Source organism: Tenrec ecaudatus, chromosome 15, assembly GCF_050624435.1.
Source record: "Tenrec ecaudatus isolate mTenEca1 chromosome 15, mTenEca1.hap1, whole genome shotgun sequence".
Classification (NCBI taxonomy): domain Eukaryota; kingdom Metazoa; phylum Chordata; class Mammalia; order Afrosoricida; family Tenrecidae; genus Tenrec; species Tenrec ecaudatus.
This window is the reverse complement of record NC_134544.1, coordinates 114,510,026-114,525,033: the sequence shown is the minus strand read 5'-3', so window position 1 is coordinate 114,525,033 and position 15,008 is coordinate 114,510,026. Positions and strand designations below refer to the sequence as shown.

The following is a 15,008-nucleotide window of genomic DNA, read 5'->3' as shown; positions in this document are numbered from 1 at the left end:
TGTGATGAGACTCTTCCTTTAGAACTCTTCCGTGTGACCCTGCCCATTGCTATTAGGTCAGTTCTGATGCGGAAGGACTCTATAGAGGATTTCTGAGGCTGTTTTTTTGTTTGTTTATTTTTTACAAAAATAGCCTCATTTTTCTTCCTTGGAGTGGCTGGTGAGTTTGAACTGCTAATCCTGCAATTCACAGCCTAACTTATAACCCACTATCCCCCCAGGTCTCCTTCTCACATTTAAGCTTCCTTAATTCTTTTTTATTTTTTTAAACATCTCATCGTGACTTGGAAGAAAGATGCGGTTTTTTGCTTCCATAAAAAACCCAGAGGGGCAAGGGAAAAAAAAAAAAAGAAAGAAAGAAAAGAAAATGATTAGGGCAAAGAATGTACATATGTGCTTTATACAATTGATGTATGTATATGTATGGACTGTGATAAGAGCTGTATGAGCCCCTAATAAAATGTTAAAAAAAAAAACCCAGAGGGGCAGTTCCACCCTATCCTCTAGTTCTACTGAGTTGGATTAATTGAATGGTAGTGCAGAGGGCTATGGTCATGTGAGCCCCACCAGTCTCTACCAGACCAGGAAGTCTCATCTTTTTCATGATTTCTGAATTTTGTTCTACATTTTTCTCTACACACGCAGGACCTTTTTCAGTCATCCTGCTAAGGGTGGTCCCTAGTGGTAGCTGGGTGCCATCTGGAGGCAGCTCTGGGTAGACTTCAGCAGAGAGAGTGCATTAGCCATGTGTACCATGACGTGAGTCGGTGAGGACTCAATGGGAGTCAGTGAGTGAGCTCACCGTGTAACAGAGCAGCTCCTAAGCTGTCATTCTTATAGAAGCAGAATGCCAGATTTTTCTTCCTCCGAGCCATTGGGTGGTTTAAACTGCAAACCTTTTGGTTAACATCTTAGTGCTCATTCCTGGTTGTACCACTACTTCTGTTTTGCATACGTTGAATTTCAAATGAGAGTAAAGTTTCCAAGTAGGGCTGTCCCACAGCAGCTGGGAGTGGGTGACTGAAGGGCTGGAGAAGCCCCTGTGTAATTCACCAAAAACACAGATCCCGGCTTTGATTTCTCAAGGGATACAAGGCACCCCCGTTGGAACATGGACTGGTACTCTATAACTGGCTGGACTAAAGCAACACCGGACAAGGACAAACCAGGACTTCAGATCTGTTTTGACCGAATTTGCATATTATTTTCCTTTCCCAACATTGGGGCTAGCCTGTAACGGAGGGAAGCAAGAAAAGTAAACATCCCTGGCACATGTGCCTGTTAGAAACGCCCAAGACTGTATGCTTTTATGGGTCATTCCCCAAAAAACACTTTTGTAAGGAATGCTTCCTCGAAATACCACCCTGTTTTCCCCAAATCTAAACAAAGCAAACAAAAGGAAGCCAAACCCCCCCCCCCAGGAAACATTTGCTAGTGTAAGTCAAACAATCATTTGTAGATGATGAGTAGCTGCCATTGCTTGCCTCCAGGAATTAACACTGAATCCATGAAGCACATAAATGATCATATAGAGACTGAAGATTTACTTCACCCAACAATTAAATGCATTGTCTCCCTTAAAACATTTAATTCTGATAATGGATGATGCCTATGTATAATGGATGCAAGGTAATGGCATTTAATTATTCCTGCTCGGCTGTAATGGACTTGATTAATGTATGTTCCCCTTGTAGTATACCAGAGAATTTATGACTGACTCCCAACCTTTCCCGAAACGTGAGGGGTTTGTATTTGCCTTGAAGTGATTTTGAACTGCCATTAAATTAGAGTTGGGAGGACTTGTTCTAACATCTTCAGCAACCAGTTACCTTCGAGAGCCCCCCAGTCGATGTCCTGGTTCTCTGGCTTGTGCAGGGCAGGGTATCTGTTGAAAAGGTTGGCAATGAAGGCCAAGTTCAGCTTGGGGTTTCCTCGGACCACATCAACGGCTGTGACAAACTGGCGACAGCCCAGCTTCTCTGCCTGGAGCAGCATACACTCTGCCCTCTGGATGTCATCCTTCTCCTGCAGTGGGTCAAGGTCAATAAGTATACCATGAAAGACAGCAGGAACTTTACTAGGCCTCATAGAGTTTCTCTAAGGCGGCAGTTCTCAACCTGTGGGTCGCGACCCCTTTGGGGTTGTCTAACGACCCTTTCACAGGGATCACCTGATTCCTAACAGTAGCAAAATTACAGTTATGAAGTAGCAACAAACATAATTTTATGGTTGGGGGGGGGGGTGGTCACCACCACATGAGGAACTGTATTAAAGGGTCGAGGCATTAGGAAGGTTGAGAACCACTGCTCTAAGGTGAGCCCTTACTGTTGTCAGCTGCCTAGAGCTGGAGTAGACTCATGACAATACTGTTCACAACGGAACAAAACCCTGCCTGGGCCTGGGCTTGGACCCAGGTGTGGGTCAGACAATGTTTCACTGGCTAGTTTCCAGTATCAGGTGTGGGTCAGACAATGTTCCACTGGCTAGTTTCCAGAAGTGATTGTACTGACTTTCTTCCACATGTGTGACAGGATGTATGTCAGATCTGCAGAAATCTGTTCCCCATCACAGCAACCTTTAAGCCTCCACTGACAGATGTGTGGGTGCCTGCTGGTGTCATCTTAGGTGTAAATCTTTTATATACTTCCCTCTTGCTCTGGGGCCAGGCGCTAATCCTTAGCTTCTCTGGTCTTTCCTTTAATCACCTCTAAAACAGAGTGACTAATAAATACCTCCTTAGTGATGTCTACAAAGGCTAGAGCCAGTGTGGGTCTAACACAGTACTTGGCCCAGAGAAGGAATGCAGCAACAAGAGATGACGATGCAGACTGCTCTATTTGGGAGCGTGGCAGCCTTGGCGCTGCCAGTTCCCCATCATGTGATCTTGGGTAGATGAGAAGTATGGAAGCCTTCTGGGCCAGTTGCCCCACCCCCCTCCAAAATGAGAATTTATTTATTTGTCTAAATATCCTGTTCCCAGAGATAATATTCTGTTCCTTAAAAAGGGAAACAATAGTATTTCTTGATGCTGTACTAAAGCAAAACAAAAATAATCTTTTGCCATCAAGTTGATTCCGACTCTTAGCAATCCCCCACCGCCCTACACACACAGCATATGTTACCAAGTAAAACGACTCGGCAGGGTTTTCTTGATTGTAATCAATTTTGGATGCAGATTAGCAGGAGCAATAGGGTGTGTTTGAATCACCAACCTTTAGGTTAGCAGCTAATCATAAGCCATTTGCACCAGTCAGGGCTCTTCATGGTGCTGTGCCAAAAAGCTCACCTCACTGCCATCCGGTCCATGCTGACTCAGCGCCCCTCTAGGACACGTGAGAGCTGCCCCTGGGAGCTATGGGAATAGAAATCCCCATCTTTCTCTCAAGGAGAACCTGGTGGTTTTGAACTGCCGATCTTGGGGTGAGCAGCCAGCCCGTAATCGCCGCATGACCCAGGTTCCTCTCTTGGTGCCATTGAGATTATTAAAATATGGGACATGTGGAGAAATGTCTAGCATGGTGGATGGTATTTATTTGAAGTGAGTTTCTTCCTTTCCATATGGTTTCCCCTCCCACCCCCAGATTCAATGCTGAAACACCGGTATCCCAAACTGAGGGGCTTAACAGGTACAGTCCAAGTCATGCCGAGTGAAGGAATGCCTAACTCCGCAAGGCAGTTTCCGTGATCTAAATGCAACCTGGGGACGTGCTTACCCTGAGTCCTGACATGTCAATGACGACAGCCGGAATACCTTCTTCATTGCCTTTCGGAGCCACCTGCTCAAGCAGGTGGTAATAAGCTTTGGAGTCCTGTGAGAAATTAAGAAATTACAATTTCAAAATGGTGCAGCTAATGACATACTTAGCATGACAGTAATTTCCCCCAAAGCCAACATCCTTCATTTCTCCCTTGACTATCATTCATGAATGTCACTTAATTAACAAAGCTGGCTCACTAATTTGAATTTTCCAGTGGTCTGTTTGCATAACAGATTAGGTTCTCATTTTAAAAGGAAACAATTAAAAATACAGGACATACACAAAAGGAAGCCCAAAGACACAGATAGGGAAGAAAACAATTAATTTGCATGTATTAGATTATATACAGAAAAAATATATACAGCTGTGGGAGTCAGTCAGCTAAGAGTTAATAAGAAAGAAAGGAAAGAGGTGATAGAAAAAGAAAGCAGAAGTTTAAGGCAGAGTTTTAAAATGCATTTATCTGTCAAAGAAAAATAAAGCTTTACAAGACAGAAGGTTGAAGCATTAACAGGCAATCTTTATATAAAAGGAAAGCAATTAGATGATTAGTGCCTTTAATGTTTATCCAGAGACTAGGCAAAAGGTCTAAATTTAGTCAGAGAAGACTGGATTTAGGTATTGAATTTCTAAGTTTTCTTAGCTTCTGGAAGTAAGACAAAGAATTCTCAGAATCATCACCGCAGAACTACAAATGTATCGTCTTGCAATGAAACCATGCACGATTTCAGGTAACTTATTTAAATCATTTAAAGGCATCTTGATGATGGAAACATCAGTGATCGATTGGTTCCTGTATCAAACCAGGGACATAGAGCCCTGACCACCCACCAAAGAGCCAAGGGGAGAGAGCATGAGCCACTGAAGCTGCTTCTGGGAAAACCCAGTTCCATCGCTCTCCATTCTAAGCCACTCCTCTCCCTTGTTGTCATCCTCATTTTCAACTCCATGGGAGTTCCATGCAGGTAGGAAGCACAAATACAATCTGCCTACCACCTCCTTTCCTCGGAGAGGAACCTCATTTCAGCGGACCCCTAAAAAGCCCTTCTCTCCTCTCCCGGCACAATATTCTCCGGTCTGCTGTCAAACACCTCTGCCGCCACTGTGTTTAAGGGCCCCTCCCAGGATGCTGTGCGTGCATCTGGCTTCTGTGGTGCTTAGTTCTGCTCTGACCCATTGGGGTGACACAAGGCAGAATCACCTCGAGGGTAGCTGGGTGTTGTCTGTTGTCCCCAGTGTGCTGGCCCCCACCTTACAGCACTGACTTCAGCCAGGAGGAGCTGCTCCCAGAGAACAGACACCCCCCTCCCCCACTGGCTAAGTGCTCAGCTGGCCAGTTGCTCACCCAGGCAGGATGCTTTCCCAAGTCCAACTGATGACTATGAAAACAGTAGGCAGCCTTTTAGTGATCGGCAGTCAGGTATGCTTAAGGCACAGGCCAGGCAGCCTAATTCTGGAACACAGGGTTTACAACTGAATTTAAACTGGGTTGGCCAATGAGTGGAGACCATTGTGTCCAGCACCTGGTAAGCCTGAACGTGGCGGGTGGTATTAGAAGATGTTCCTAACCACCGAAAACTGGTAGCTGAGTGACTCTGGGGTTGTTAGTGTGGCCTTAAGGAAAGAGGGCCTTCCATCTGGAAGCTTCCCTCTCAATTAACACTGTGATTGGGGGACCCCAAGTCTTAAAAGCCACTGGGTCTGCCTGGCTTGGCAGGGTGAAGATGTTCCTCACGGAACAGAAGCCTGGTTCAGCTGGGAGGCTCACGCACCATTCTTCCGATTCTTATTACTCTTTAGAAAGCATTTCCTTCATTTTCAGGAGAGAGATAAATAAAAAACTTTTCTTGCACCTCCTGTGCTCTTAGGAAATGCTTCTTGACCTTCCTTCCTGTTCCCAAGATAGATGCTTTCTATTTTCATCCACCGGTTGGTGAATGCACACAGCCGTCTCCTTTCACCTTACCGTGCAACTTCATAGACTTGCCAACCATGGAGCATGCCTCCTCCAACCTTCCCCTCTCCTCCCCTCCCATCCCCTCTCCTCCCCTCCCCCCTAGATCTCTGTGGTGTTGTCTAGGGGCTTTGCACGTGCCCATTGCACGGGGGTTCCAGAATCATCATTGCTGCTTGGTCCCTGCTTTGTACTGGTATTAAACATATATATTGCCTTAAAAAAGAGAGAGCAGTTGAATTTTACCAAAAACATATAGGTAAAAAGCATATCTATACTCTCTTCTCCCTCCTCACAATTTCCTCTATGTTTAACACGGTGGCAGAGTGGGTTAAAGTTGGGCTGCTAACCAGAAGGTCAGTACTTCAAACCCACCACTTGCTACTAGGGAGAAGGATGAGGCTATTCACTCCCATAAAGATTTACAGCCTTGGAAACCCAACTGGGTATTTCCTTCTCAAAAGGGTGGCCGTGGATTGGAATTGACTTGATGGTGGTGAGTTTAGGTTTAGGCTAGTGTGGTATTTGACACACTCCTCTGACAGCAGATCCATGGAAATATGCATTTGCCAAAACCTCTAAAACTATGTACAACACAGTAAACTCTAATGTAAATTGGGGGCTTTGGTTAATAACAATGCATTGGTTCATCTGTATAACAAAGGAACCCATTCTCTGTTCTCCATCTATTTCTCAGTCCCTGCCCCACCTCATCCCTGGTAACCACTGATCTTTGTAGTGTTTTGAATAAATTCTGACTCGTCAAGAACCTATATAGAATTTTTGAGGCCTATAATTCTTTATAGGAGCAGACAGCTTCATCTTTCTCGTAGGGAGTGGCTGATGGGTTTGAACCACCAACCATTCGGTTGGCATTACAATGTTCACAGGGCCACCAAGATTCCCTTTTCCTGGGGCCAGCAGGGTCTTATCTCCTGCCCTTTTTTATGCTTGCTCTTCTCCTTCCATTTCCTGATACTGATACTCTAAGGTAGACTGATGGTCCTTTGATGCTGCCGAGTCACAGCTAGGGCTGTGAACAGGTGAGGGTGGCTGCCTCAGCACTCGGGCTATAGACTGATTAGACTAAGGCGCAGCTCCCAAACAGCCCCACACACTAGTCGTGCCAAGATTCCCTTTCCAGTCGTGCCCAGATTCCCTTTCAAGGCCACCGCCAGCCATATCCCCAGCCCACGCCTCCTACCTTGATGTCAGTGCTGAAGTTGTTGATTTTGTTACAGCCTGCATTTTCCAAATGGTAGTTGGCCCATCTCAGCAGGAGCTCCTCCGGGGAGAGCTTCATCAGATCCTCCAGGCTCTCCCCTTCTCTCAAAAGGGCAATCAGAGCTGAGAAGCACAAACGCAGGATGCAAATGAATACAAAGGGGACTCAGGAGCAATTACAGCTTTCCTTGAACTCTGTTGGAAAGCTGCAACACCACCTCCCTCCGGAAACGCACTTCTAGCCCTTTGCTAGGATGCCAAGGAGCACCGGGGACACAATGACCAAGTGCTAGGCTGTTCACTGAAAGGTCAGCAGCTCAAACCAACCAACTGCTCTGCAGAGAAGATGGCATAGCTTCTGGAAAGATGCCTTGGGGAACCCTATGCGGCAGCTCCCCCTCGTCTACAGGGTCATTGTGAGTTAGGGTTGACTTGAAACGGTGAGTTTATTAGCAGTCCCTAAAATGCACACACACAGCAACAACAAAAACAACTCACCACAGTCACAATTAGAGCCCACTCTGACACTCACTGGGTCACCCCACATCACCAAGGTACCTCCTCTTTTTCAGTGCCCTTCTTCTTCACCAAATAGGATGTCCCATTCCAGGACAGGTCTTTCCTGATAACATGGCCATAGAATTTGAGACAACATTTCACAATCCTAGCCTCTAAGGAGCATTCTGATTGTACTTCTACCAAAACAGATGAGTCTATTCTTCCGGCAGCCCATGCTGCTTTCCAGGTTCTTTGCCATCAATTACTCTACAGTCTTCCTTAGTCAATGTCCAACTTTCACATGCATATAAAGTGGTTAAAAATACCATGTTCTGGGTCAGACGTACCTTAGGCTTCAAAGTGATATCCTTGTTCTTTAGCACTTTTTTGAAAAAAATCATTTTATTGGGGGCTCGTACAACTCTTATCACAATCTATACATCCATCCGTTGTGTCAAGCACATTTGCACATTTGTTACCATCATCATTCTCAAAACATTTTCTTTCTATGTGTACCCTTAGTATCAGCTCCTCATTTTCCCCCTATCATCCCTCCCTCATGAACCCTTGATAATTTATAAATTATTATTATTTTGCCATGTCTTACACTGACAGATGTCTGCCTTCACCCACTTTTCTGTTGTCTGTCTCCCAGGGAGGGGGTTATATAAATATTGTTATGATAGGTTCACCCATACTCTCCCACCTTCCCCTTATCCTCCTGGTATCACTACTTTCATTATTGGCCCTAGGGGGGTTATCTGTCCTCGATTTCCTGTGTTTCCAGCTCTTATCTGTACTAGTGGACATCCTCTGGTCTAGCTGGACTTGTAAGGCAGAATTGGGATCATGATAGTGTGGGGAAGGAAGCATTAAAGAACTACAGGAAAGTTGAATGTTTCATCGGTGCTATACTGCACCCTGACTGGCTAGTCTCCTCCCTGCGACCCTTCCATAAGGGGATGTCCATTTGCCTACAGATGGGCTTTGGGTTTCCACTCAGCACTCATCCTCATTCACAATGATATGATCTTATGTTCTTTGATGCCTGATACCTGATCCACTGAACACCTCGTGATCACACAGGCTGGTGTGCTTCTTCCATGTGGGCTTTGTTGCTTCTCAGCTAGATGGCCGCTTGTTTATCTTCAAGCCTTTAAGACCTCAGATGCTATATCTTTTGATAGCCGGGCACCATCAGCTTTTTCACCACATTTGCTTATGCACCCATTTTGACTTCAGTGATCATTTTGGGAAAGTGAGCATCATAGAATGTGAGTTTAATAGAACAAAGTGTTCTTGTATTGAGGGAGTACTTGAGTAGAGGCTCAATGTCCATCTGTTACCTTAATAATAAACCTATAAATATATGCAGATAGATCTATTTCCGTATCATCATATAGAAATATATTTACATATGTACAATGCCTGTATTTAGACCTCTATAAATGCCTTGTGTCCTGATTCTTTCCTCTGCTTCCTTTTACTTTCCTTTTGTCCCGCTATCATGTTCAGCCCTCATTTGGGTTTCAGTAATTCCTCTTGGTTACATTGCCCTTGATCACGCCCTATCAGGCCCCCTACACTTTCCTCACCATCGATTTTGGATCACTTGTTGTTCCCTTTTCCCTGGGTTTTTTAACACCCATTTCCTTTCCTCCGCCCCCCTCTCTCCCATGTCCCCCCAGGAACCATTGATCCCGTTGTTTTTTCCTCCAGATTGTTTATCCCTCCTATCTTATCTAGATAGACCTGCAGAGATAATATGCATAAAAATAAGAGCAAAACAACACAACAAAAGAAAACAAAACAACAACAAAAACCAATGGGGAAAAAACCAACAAAGCCTAAAGGTCTTTTTGCTGACCTTTAGGAGTGTTTTCCAGTTGAGTCTGATGGGGCACAAAGACCTGGCCCCCAAATGTATTTTTTGGTATTCCCTGGGGACTTCATTGTTCTGTTCCCCTTGCTGTTCTGTTGCACACCCTTAGTGTTTTGCTCAGTGTGGTGGGGTCACATAGGGTGCAATTCCAACACTGTGTCTCCAGTATTGTCCCCTGTAGTGCTATGGGTCAGTGAGGGACATCATGTCTCCTACATCGTGGGCCAGCCCTGTGGTCCTCTCTGTGCATTGGCTCCTCACTCCTCAGCACTTCATAGAGGCCCTGTGCTGCAGATTTGTCCAATGACAATTTATTTTATTTCTTAACTGCTGCTTCCATGAACATTGATTATAGGTCTAAGCAAAGTTAAATCCTGTACAACTTCAGTCTTTCCTGTTTATCATAATGGTATCTACTGTTGTAGTTGTGAGGACTTCTGCTTTCTTTTTATTGAGTTGCAATCCACACCAAAGGCTTTGGTTCTTGATCTCCATCAGCAAGTGCTGGAGGTCCTCACCGTCAGCAAGCAAGATTGTGTCAACTGCTTATCAAAAGTTGTTAGTAAGCCTTCCTCTAATTCTTTTTATATAATCCAACTTCTCTGACTATTTGCTCAGTGTACAGATTGAGTAAGGATGGGGAAAGGATACAACTCTGATACATATCTTTCCTGATTTTAGACCATGCAGTATGCCCTTGTGCTGTTAAGGCAACTGCTTCTTGATCCATGTTCAGGTTGTGCATGAGCACAATGAAGTGTTCTGGAATTCTCATTCTTCTTCATGCTATCCACAACTTACTAGCCACACAGTCAAATGCCTTTGCCTGTCTAAGATCCATCTGGTGTCAACATGATATCCCTTGGGCCATGTCCTATTCTGAATCCAGGTTGAATTTCTGGTAGTTCTGTCATATTGCTGTACCCACAGTTGAGTGATCCTCAGTAAAAGTTTACTTACATGTGATATTAATATTTTTTCTATAATTTCTGTAGCCTTTTGGGTAACTTTTCTTTGGACTGAACACAAATATGAATCTCTTCCAGCCAGTTGGCCAGGTAGCTATTTTCCAAATTTCTGGGCATAGATGAATGAGTACTTCTCGTGCTTCGTCAGCTTGTTGAAACATTTCCATTGATATCCCATCAGCTCCTGGACCTTGTTTTTTTCCTAATGCCTCCAGTGCAGTGTGGACTTCTTACTGCAGCGCCATTAGTTTTGATCACACGGCACCACTGGAAATGGTTGAAAGGCAACTGCTTCATTATGTAGAGTGACTCTATCCATTCATCCATCTATCCATCCATCCCTCCATCATCGTTTGATATTTCCTGCATCATTGAATATTTTGCCTAAAGAGTCTTTTAGTATTGCAACCCAACGCTTGAATTTTCCCTTCAGTTTTTTCAGCTTTATATATGCTGGCCACGTTATTCCCTTTTGGCTTTTTAGCTCCAGGTCTGTGTGCATTTCATTATAATACTTTATCTTCTTGGAAATTTTCTGTTTTGGTCTTTTTCTTCATTCTTCCACTTGCTTTAGCTACCGTGTGACTGAGAACACATTGCAGAGTCTCCTCTGACATCCATTTTGATCTTTTCTTCCTTTCTTATCTTTATAATGATTCCTTGCTCTCTATATGTATAGAACTTTGTCGTGGGGTGGGGGTAATAGTGTTCTTGATGTACATCCATAGCTTATCAGGTCTTCTGTCATTAGTGTTCGAATAGATGTCTGAGATTGTCTCACTGTTCAGGTGGAATACACTCAAACTTGTATTCTGGCTTTTGTGGACTTAATTTAATATTCTTCAACTTCAACCTGAACTTACATATGAGCAATTGATGGTCTGCTCCATAGTCAACCTCTGGTCTCCTTTGGGCTGCTGATATTGAGCTACTCCATCATCTCTTCCCACAGATGAAGTCAATTTTATTCCCATGCATTCCATCTAGAGAAGTCCATGTGTACAGTTACTTTTTATGTTGTTGAAAAAGGAATTTTCTATGAAAAAGTCATTAATCTTGTAAAATTTTGTCATGTGATCTCCAGCTTCATTTCTCTCTCCTCTTCCTTTCCAATTTTTGTCTCCTAATCGCCAATAAATTACCAATACAGCTTGATTTCATGTTTTATTAATTTCCAGCAGAAGGAGTTGGCATCATTCTTCAACTTTTCAATCACAAACTTAGGAGTTGGTATATAAATGTGAATAATAATTGTATTAACTGGATTTCCTTACATGCATATAGATATTATCACAGATAGCATTGTACTTCAAATCTTGAAAAGTTCTTTTTGAAAATGAATACACCTTCCCTTTAGAATTTGTCCTTCTTGCAATGTAAACCATTTGACTATAGTTCACTAATATCTAGAATATCCATCTCTTATGCTTTCCAATTCACTTTTTGATTACCCCAAATTTTCCAATATTCATACTTCATACATTTTACATTGCAATTAGCAAGAGTTGTTTGCAGCTGTTTCTTATAATGGTGAGTTGTGCCCTATCAGAAAATGGAGGTCTGGGAGGTTTTAGCCCCTCTACGTCACTAGGATGGACGCTACTGTGAGCCGGAGGATCTTCCTTAGTTGTATTTTGAGTGACTTCTGACCTGTGGAGCTCATCTTCTGGTACTGTCTCTGACAGGATTCTGCTGCTCTTTATGAGGTTTTCAGTCTATTTGACATCATGCCACTGCTAGTCAGAGGATTTTCCGTGGGAGACAGTCTTCCCCTTTGTCAGAGTCTGTTCATAGTCTGGAAGCTCCATCGAAACCTGTTCACCTTGGATGACCCTGCTGGTATCTGAAATAGGGGGAACATAGCTCCCAGCATCCCAGCAACACACAAGCTACCACATTACAACAGAATGACAGACAAATTGTGAGCTATGAAAATAACCTGGGCAGATGGCTCACAACTCCCTGTTGGAACCCACGTCCAATTTCAACAGAGGATAGTTTTACTTTTATAAGGTCAATTTGGTAAGAATGACAATGTCCTTTTGCCTATTTCCCTGGGTGTTTTATATTTCAAATGCTTACCTGCATAATTATAGTATCTCAAAAATGTAAACCTTCGATATAATTATATACATATACAATTATAGTATCTCAAAAATGTAATAAATCCTTTGCTCTGCTTCCTTCTAAGGTTATTTTTTGCTCAGCTTAAAGATCTAAGTTTAGCTGAGGTCATTATGTACCAATCAATATTCTTTCTCCTGGGTTCTGAGATCTCTATTGCCTTTTTTCCCCTTCTCTTTCTCTCCTTTAAATTATGTTTAATATGTTGATTTTAAAATCATACTGCAGGATTCTTCATTGGTTATTGGGATTTGTATGTGTGATATATAGGTATAAATGTGTTTTTGTGTGTATGTGTGTGTATGTATACATACACACACATACACACAAAAACACATTTATACCTATATACATATAGGTATGTGTATATATATACATACCTATGTATATATGTATGTATATATACATACATACACAATCACTAAATATTTGGCTACAGATGCCATAGTGGTGACATTTGTCCTGAACTCAAAGGCAACGATTATTTTTGTACACTACTAGCAAGGTCAACTACATGTCTAAGAAATGCGGATCCTACTCTACTCTCTGTAGGTGGATAGAGAGCGGGGAGCTTTTGTTGTAAAGTGCTGCTGAGTCAGGCTCGACTCATGCCGTGCTATGCACAATAGAACAAAACACTGCCAGGCCCGGTGCCATCCTCGCAGTCTTTATGCTGGAGCCCATTGTTAGAGCCACGGTGCCATTCTGTCTTCTTGATGTTCTTCTTTCTTGCTCACTCTCTTGATAGAGTGTCCAAAGGATGTTAGGCAATGTAGTGCCAGCTTACTTCTAAGGAGAATTCTGTCTGCATTTTTCCCTAGATTTGGGTTTTTTTGCTTTTTGTTCTTGCAGTCCATGTTACTTTCAATATCCTCTGCCAACATAATTCATAGATGACAATACTGCGGTCACCCTTCTTCAATGTCCATCTTTCACATGCATAGGTGGTTGTTGATGGGTGCCGTTGAGTTAGCTCTGACTCGTAGCGATCCTGCATACAAGAGAAGGAAACCCTGCCTGGTCCTGCACACCCTCACGACTGTTCTTATGTTTGAGCCCATTTTTGCGGCCACTGTGTCCATCCATCTTATGGAGGGCCTTCCTCTTGTTCACGACTCCTTCACTTTATCAAGCATGATGTCCTGCTCCAGGCACTGGTCTCTCCTGATAGCATCCAATGTTTGTGAGACACAGTCTTGCGATCTTCGCTTCTAAGGAGACTTTTCCAAGATAGACTCGTTTATTATTTTGGCAGCCTTTGTTATACCCTTTCAGTACTTTTTGCTAATATTATAGTTCAAATGCACTGACCTTTCTTCGGTCTTCCTTATTTAATGTCCAACTTTCACATGTATAGGAAGCAATTGAGAATACCATGGCTTGGGTCAGGCCACCTTAATCCTCAAAGTAGCATCCTTGTTTTTCAACACTTTAGAGTGTCTTGTGCAGCTGATTTACTTAATGCAATGTGTTCTTTGATCTGTAACCTGCTGCTTCCATGAACATTGATTGTGGATCCAAGGAAGACAAAATCCTTGTTAATTCCCATCTTTTCTCCACAGTGAATCGTAATCCATACTGAATCTTCATCAGCAAGTGGTTCAAGTCCTCCTCACTTTCAATAAGCAAGGTTGTGTCATTTGCCTTCTTCCAATCCCAATACCACATTCTTCTTCAAATAATCCAGCTTCTCTGTTAATTTGCTCAGAGTACAGATTGAATCAGTGTGGTGAGGGAATACTGCCCTGATACACACCTTTCCTGATTTTAAACCATGCAATGTTCCCTTGTTCTGTTAAAACAGCTGCCTCTTGGTCCATGCATAGGTTCTGGGTGAGCACCAATAAGTGTTCTGGAACTCCTGTTCTTCTTAACGTTATCCACAGTTAGTTATTATCTACACTGTCAGATGCCTCTGCATACTCAGTCAAATACAAGTCAACATCTTTATGGATTCTCTGCTGTCAGCCACGATCTGTCTAATGTCAGCAATGACATCCAGTGTACCAAATCTTCTTAATTCAGCTTGGATTTCTAGCAGTCCCCTGTCAATATCTGCTACAACCATTGTTGAATAACCTTCAGTACAATAATGATATTGTTCTGTAATATCTGCATCCTCTTGGGTTATTTTTCTTAGGAATGAACGTAAGTATGGATCTCTTCTAGTCCGTTGGCTAGGTAGCTCTTTTCCAAGTTTCTGGGCATAGATGAATGAGTGCTTCTTGTGCTTCATCTACTTGTTGGATCATTTCTATTGGCATCCCATCGACTCCTGGAGTCTTGTTTTTCTCTACTGCCTCCAGAGCAGCTTGGACTTTGTCCTTCAGTGCCATTAGTTTGTGATCAGAATCTTTCAATATTGCACCTCAAGGTATAAAGTTTCTCTTCAGTTCTTTCAGCTAGATATATGTTGAATGGGGTTTTCCTTTCTGGATTTTTAACTCCAGGTACTTGTTGCACATTTCATTACAATGTCTAACCTTGTCTTCTCAAGTTACCTTTGAACTTTTCTGTTCAGGTCTCTCATTTCATAATTTCTTACAATGGCTTTAGACACTCTATTGACACTTCCAATGGCTTTAGACACAAATTCCAAA

General features: G+C 42.9%; 1 protein-coding gene across 1 annotated transcript in view; it reads right to left on the bottom strand.

Moving 5' to 3' along the window:
- LCP1 (lymphocyte cytosolic protein 1) overlaps positions 1-15,008 on the bottom strand; it is an 81,510-nt gene that overhangs the window by 24,774 nt on the left and 41,728 nt on the right. The window contains exons 8-10 of the mRNA XM_075532521.1: positions 6,917-7,059; positions 3,714-3,809; positions 1,830-2,025 (exon numbers count right to left, since the gene is read on the bottom strand). Of these exons, the coding sequence (XP_075388636.1) occupies positions 1,830-2,025; positions 3,714-3,809; positions 6,917-7,059 (435 nt within the window). The remainder of the gene's footprint in view (positions 1-1,829; positions 2,026-3,713; positions 3,810-6,916; positions 7,060-15,008) is intronic.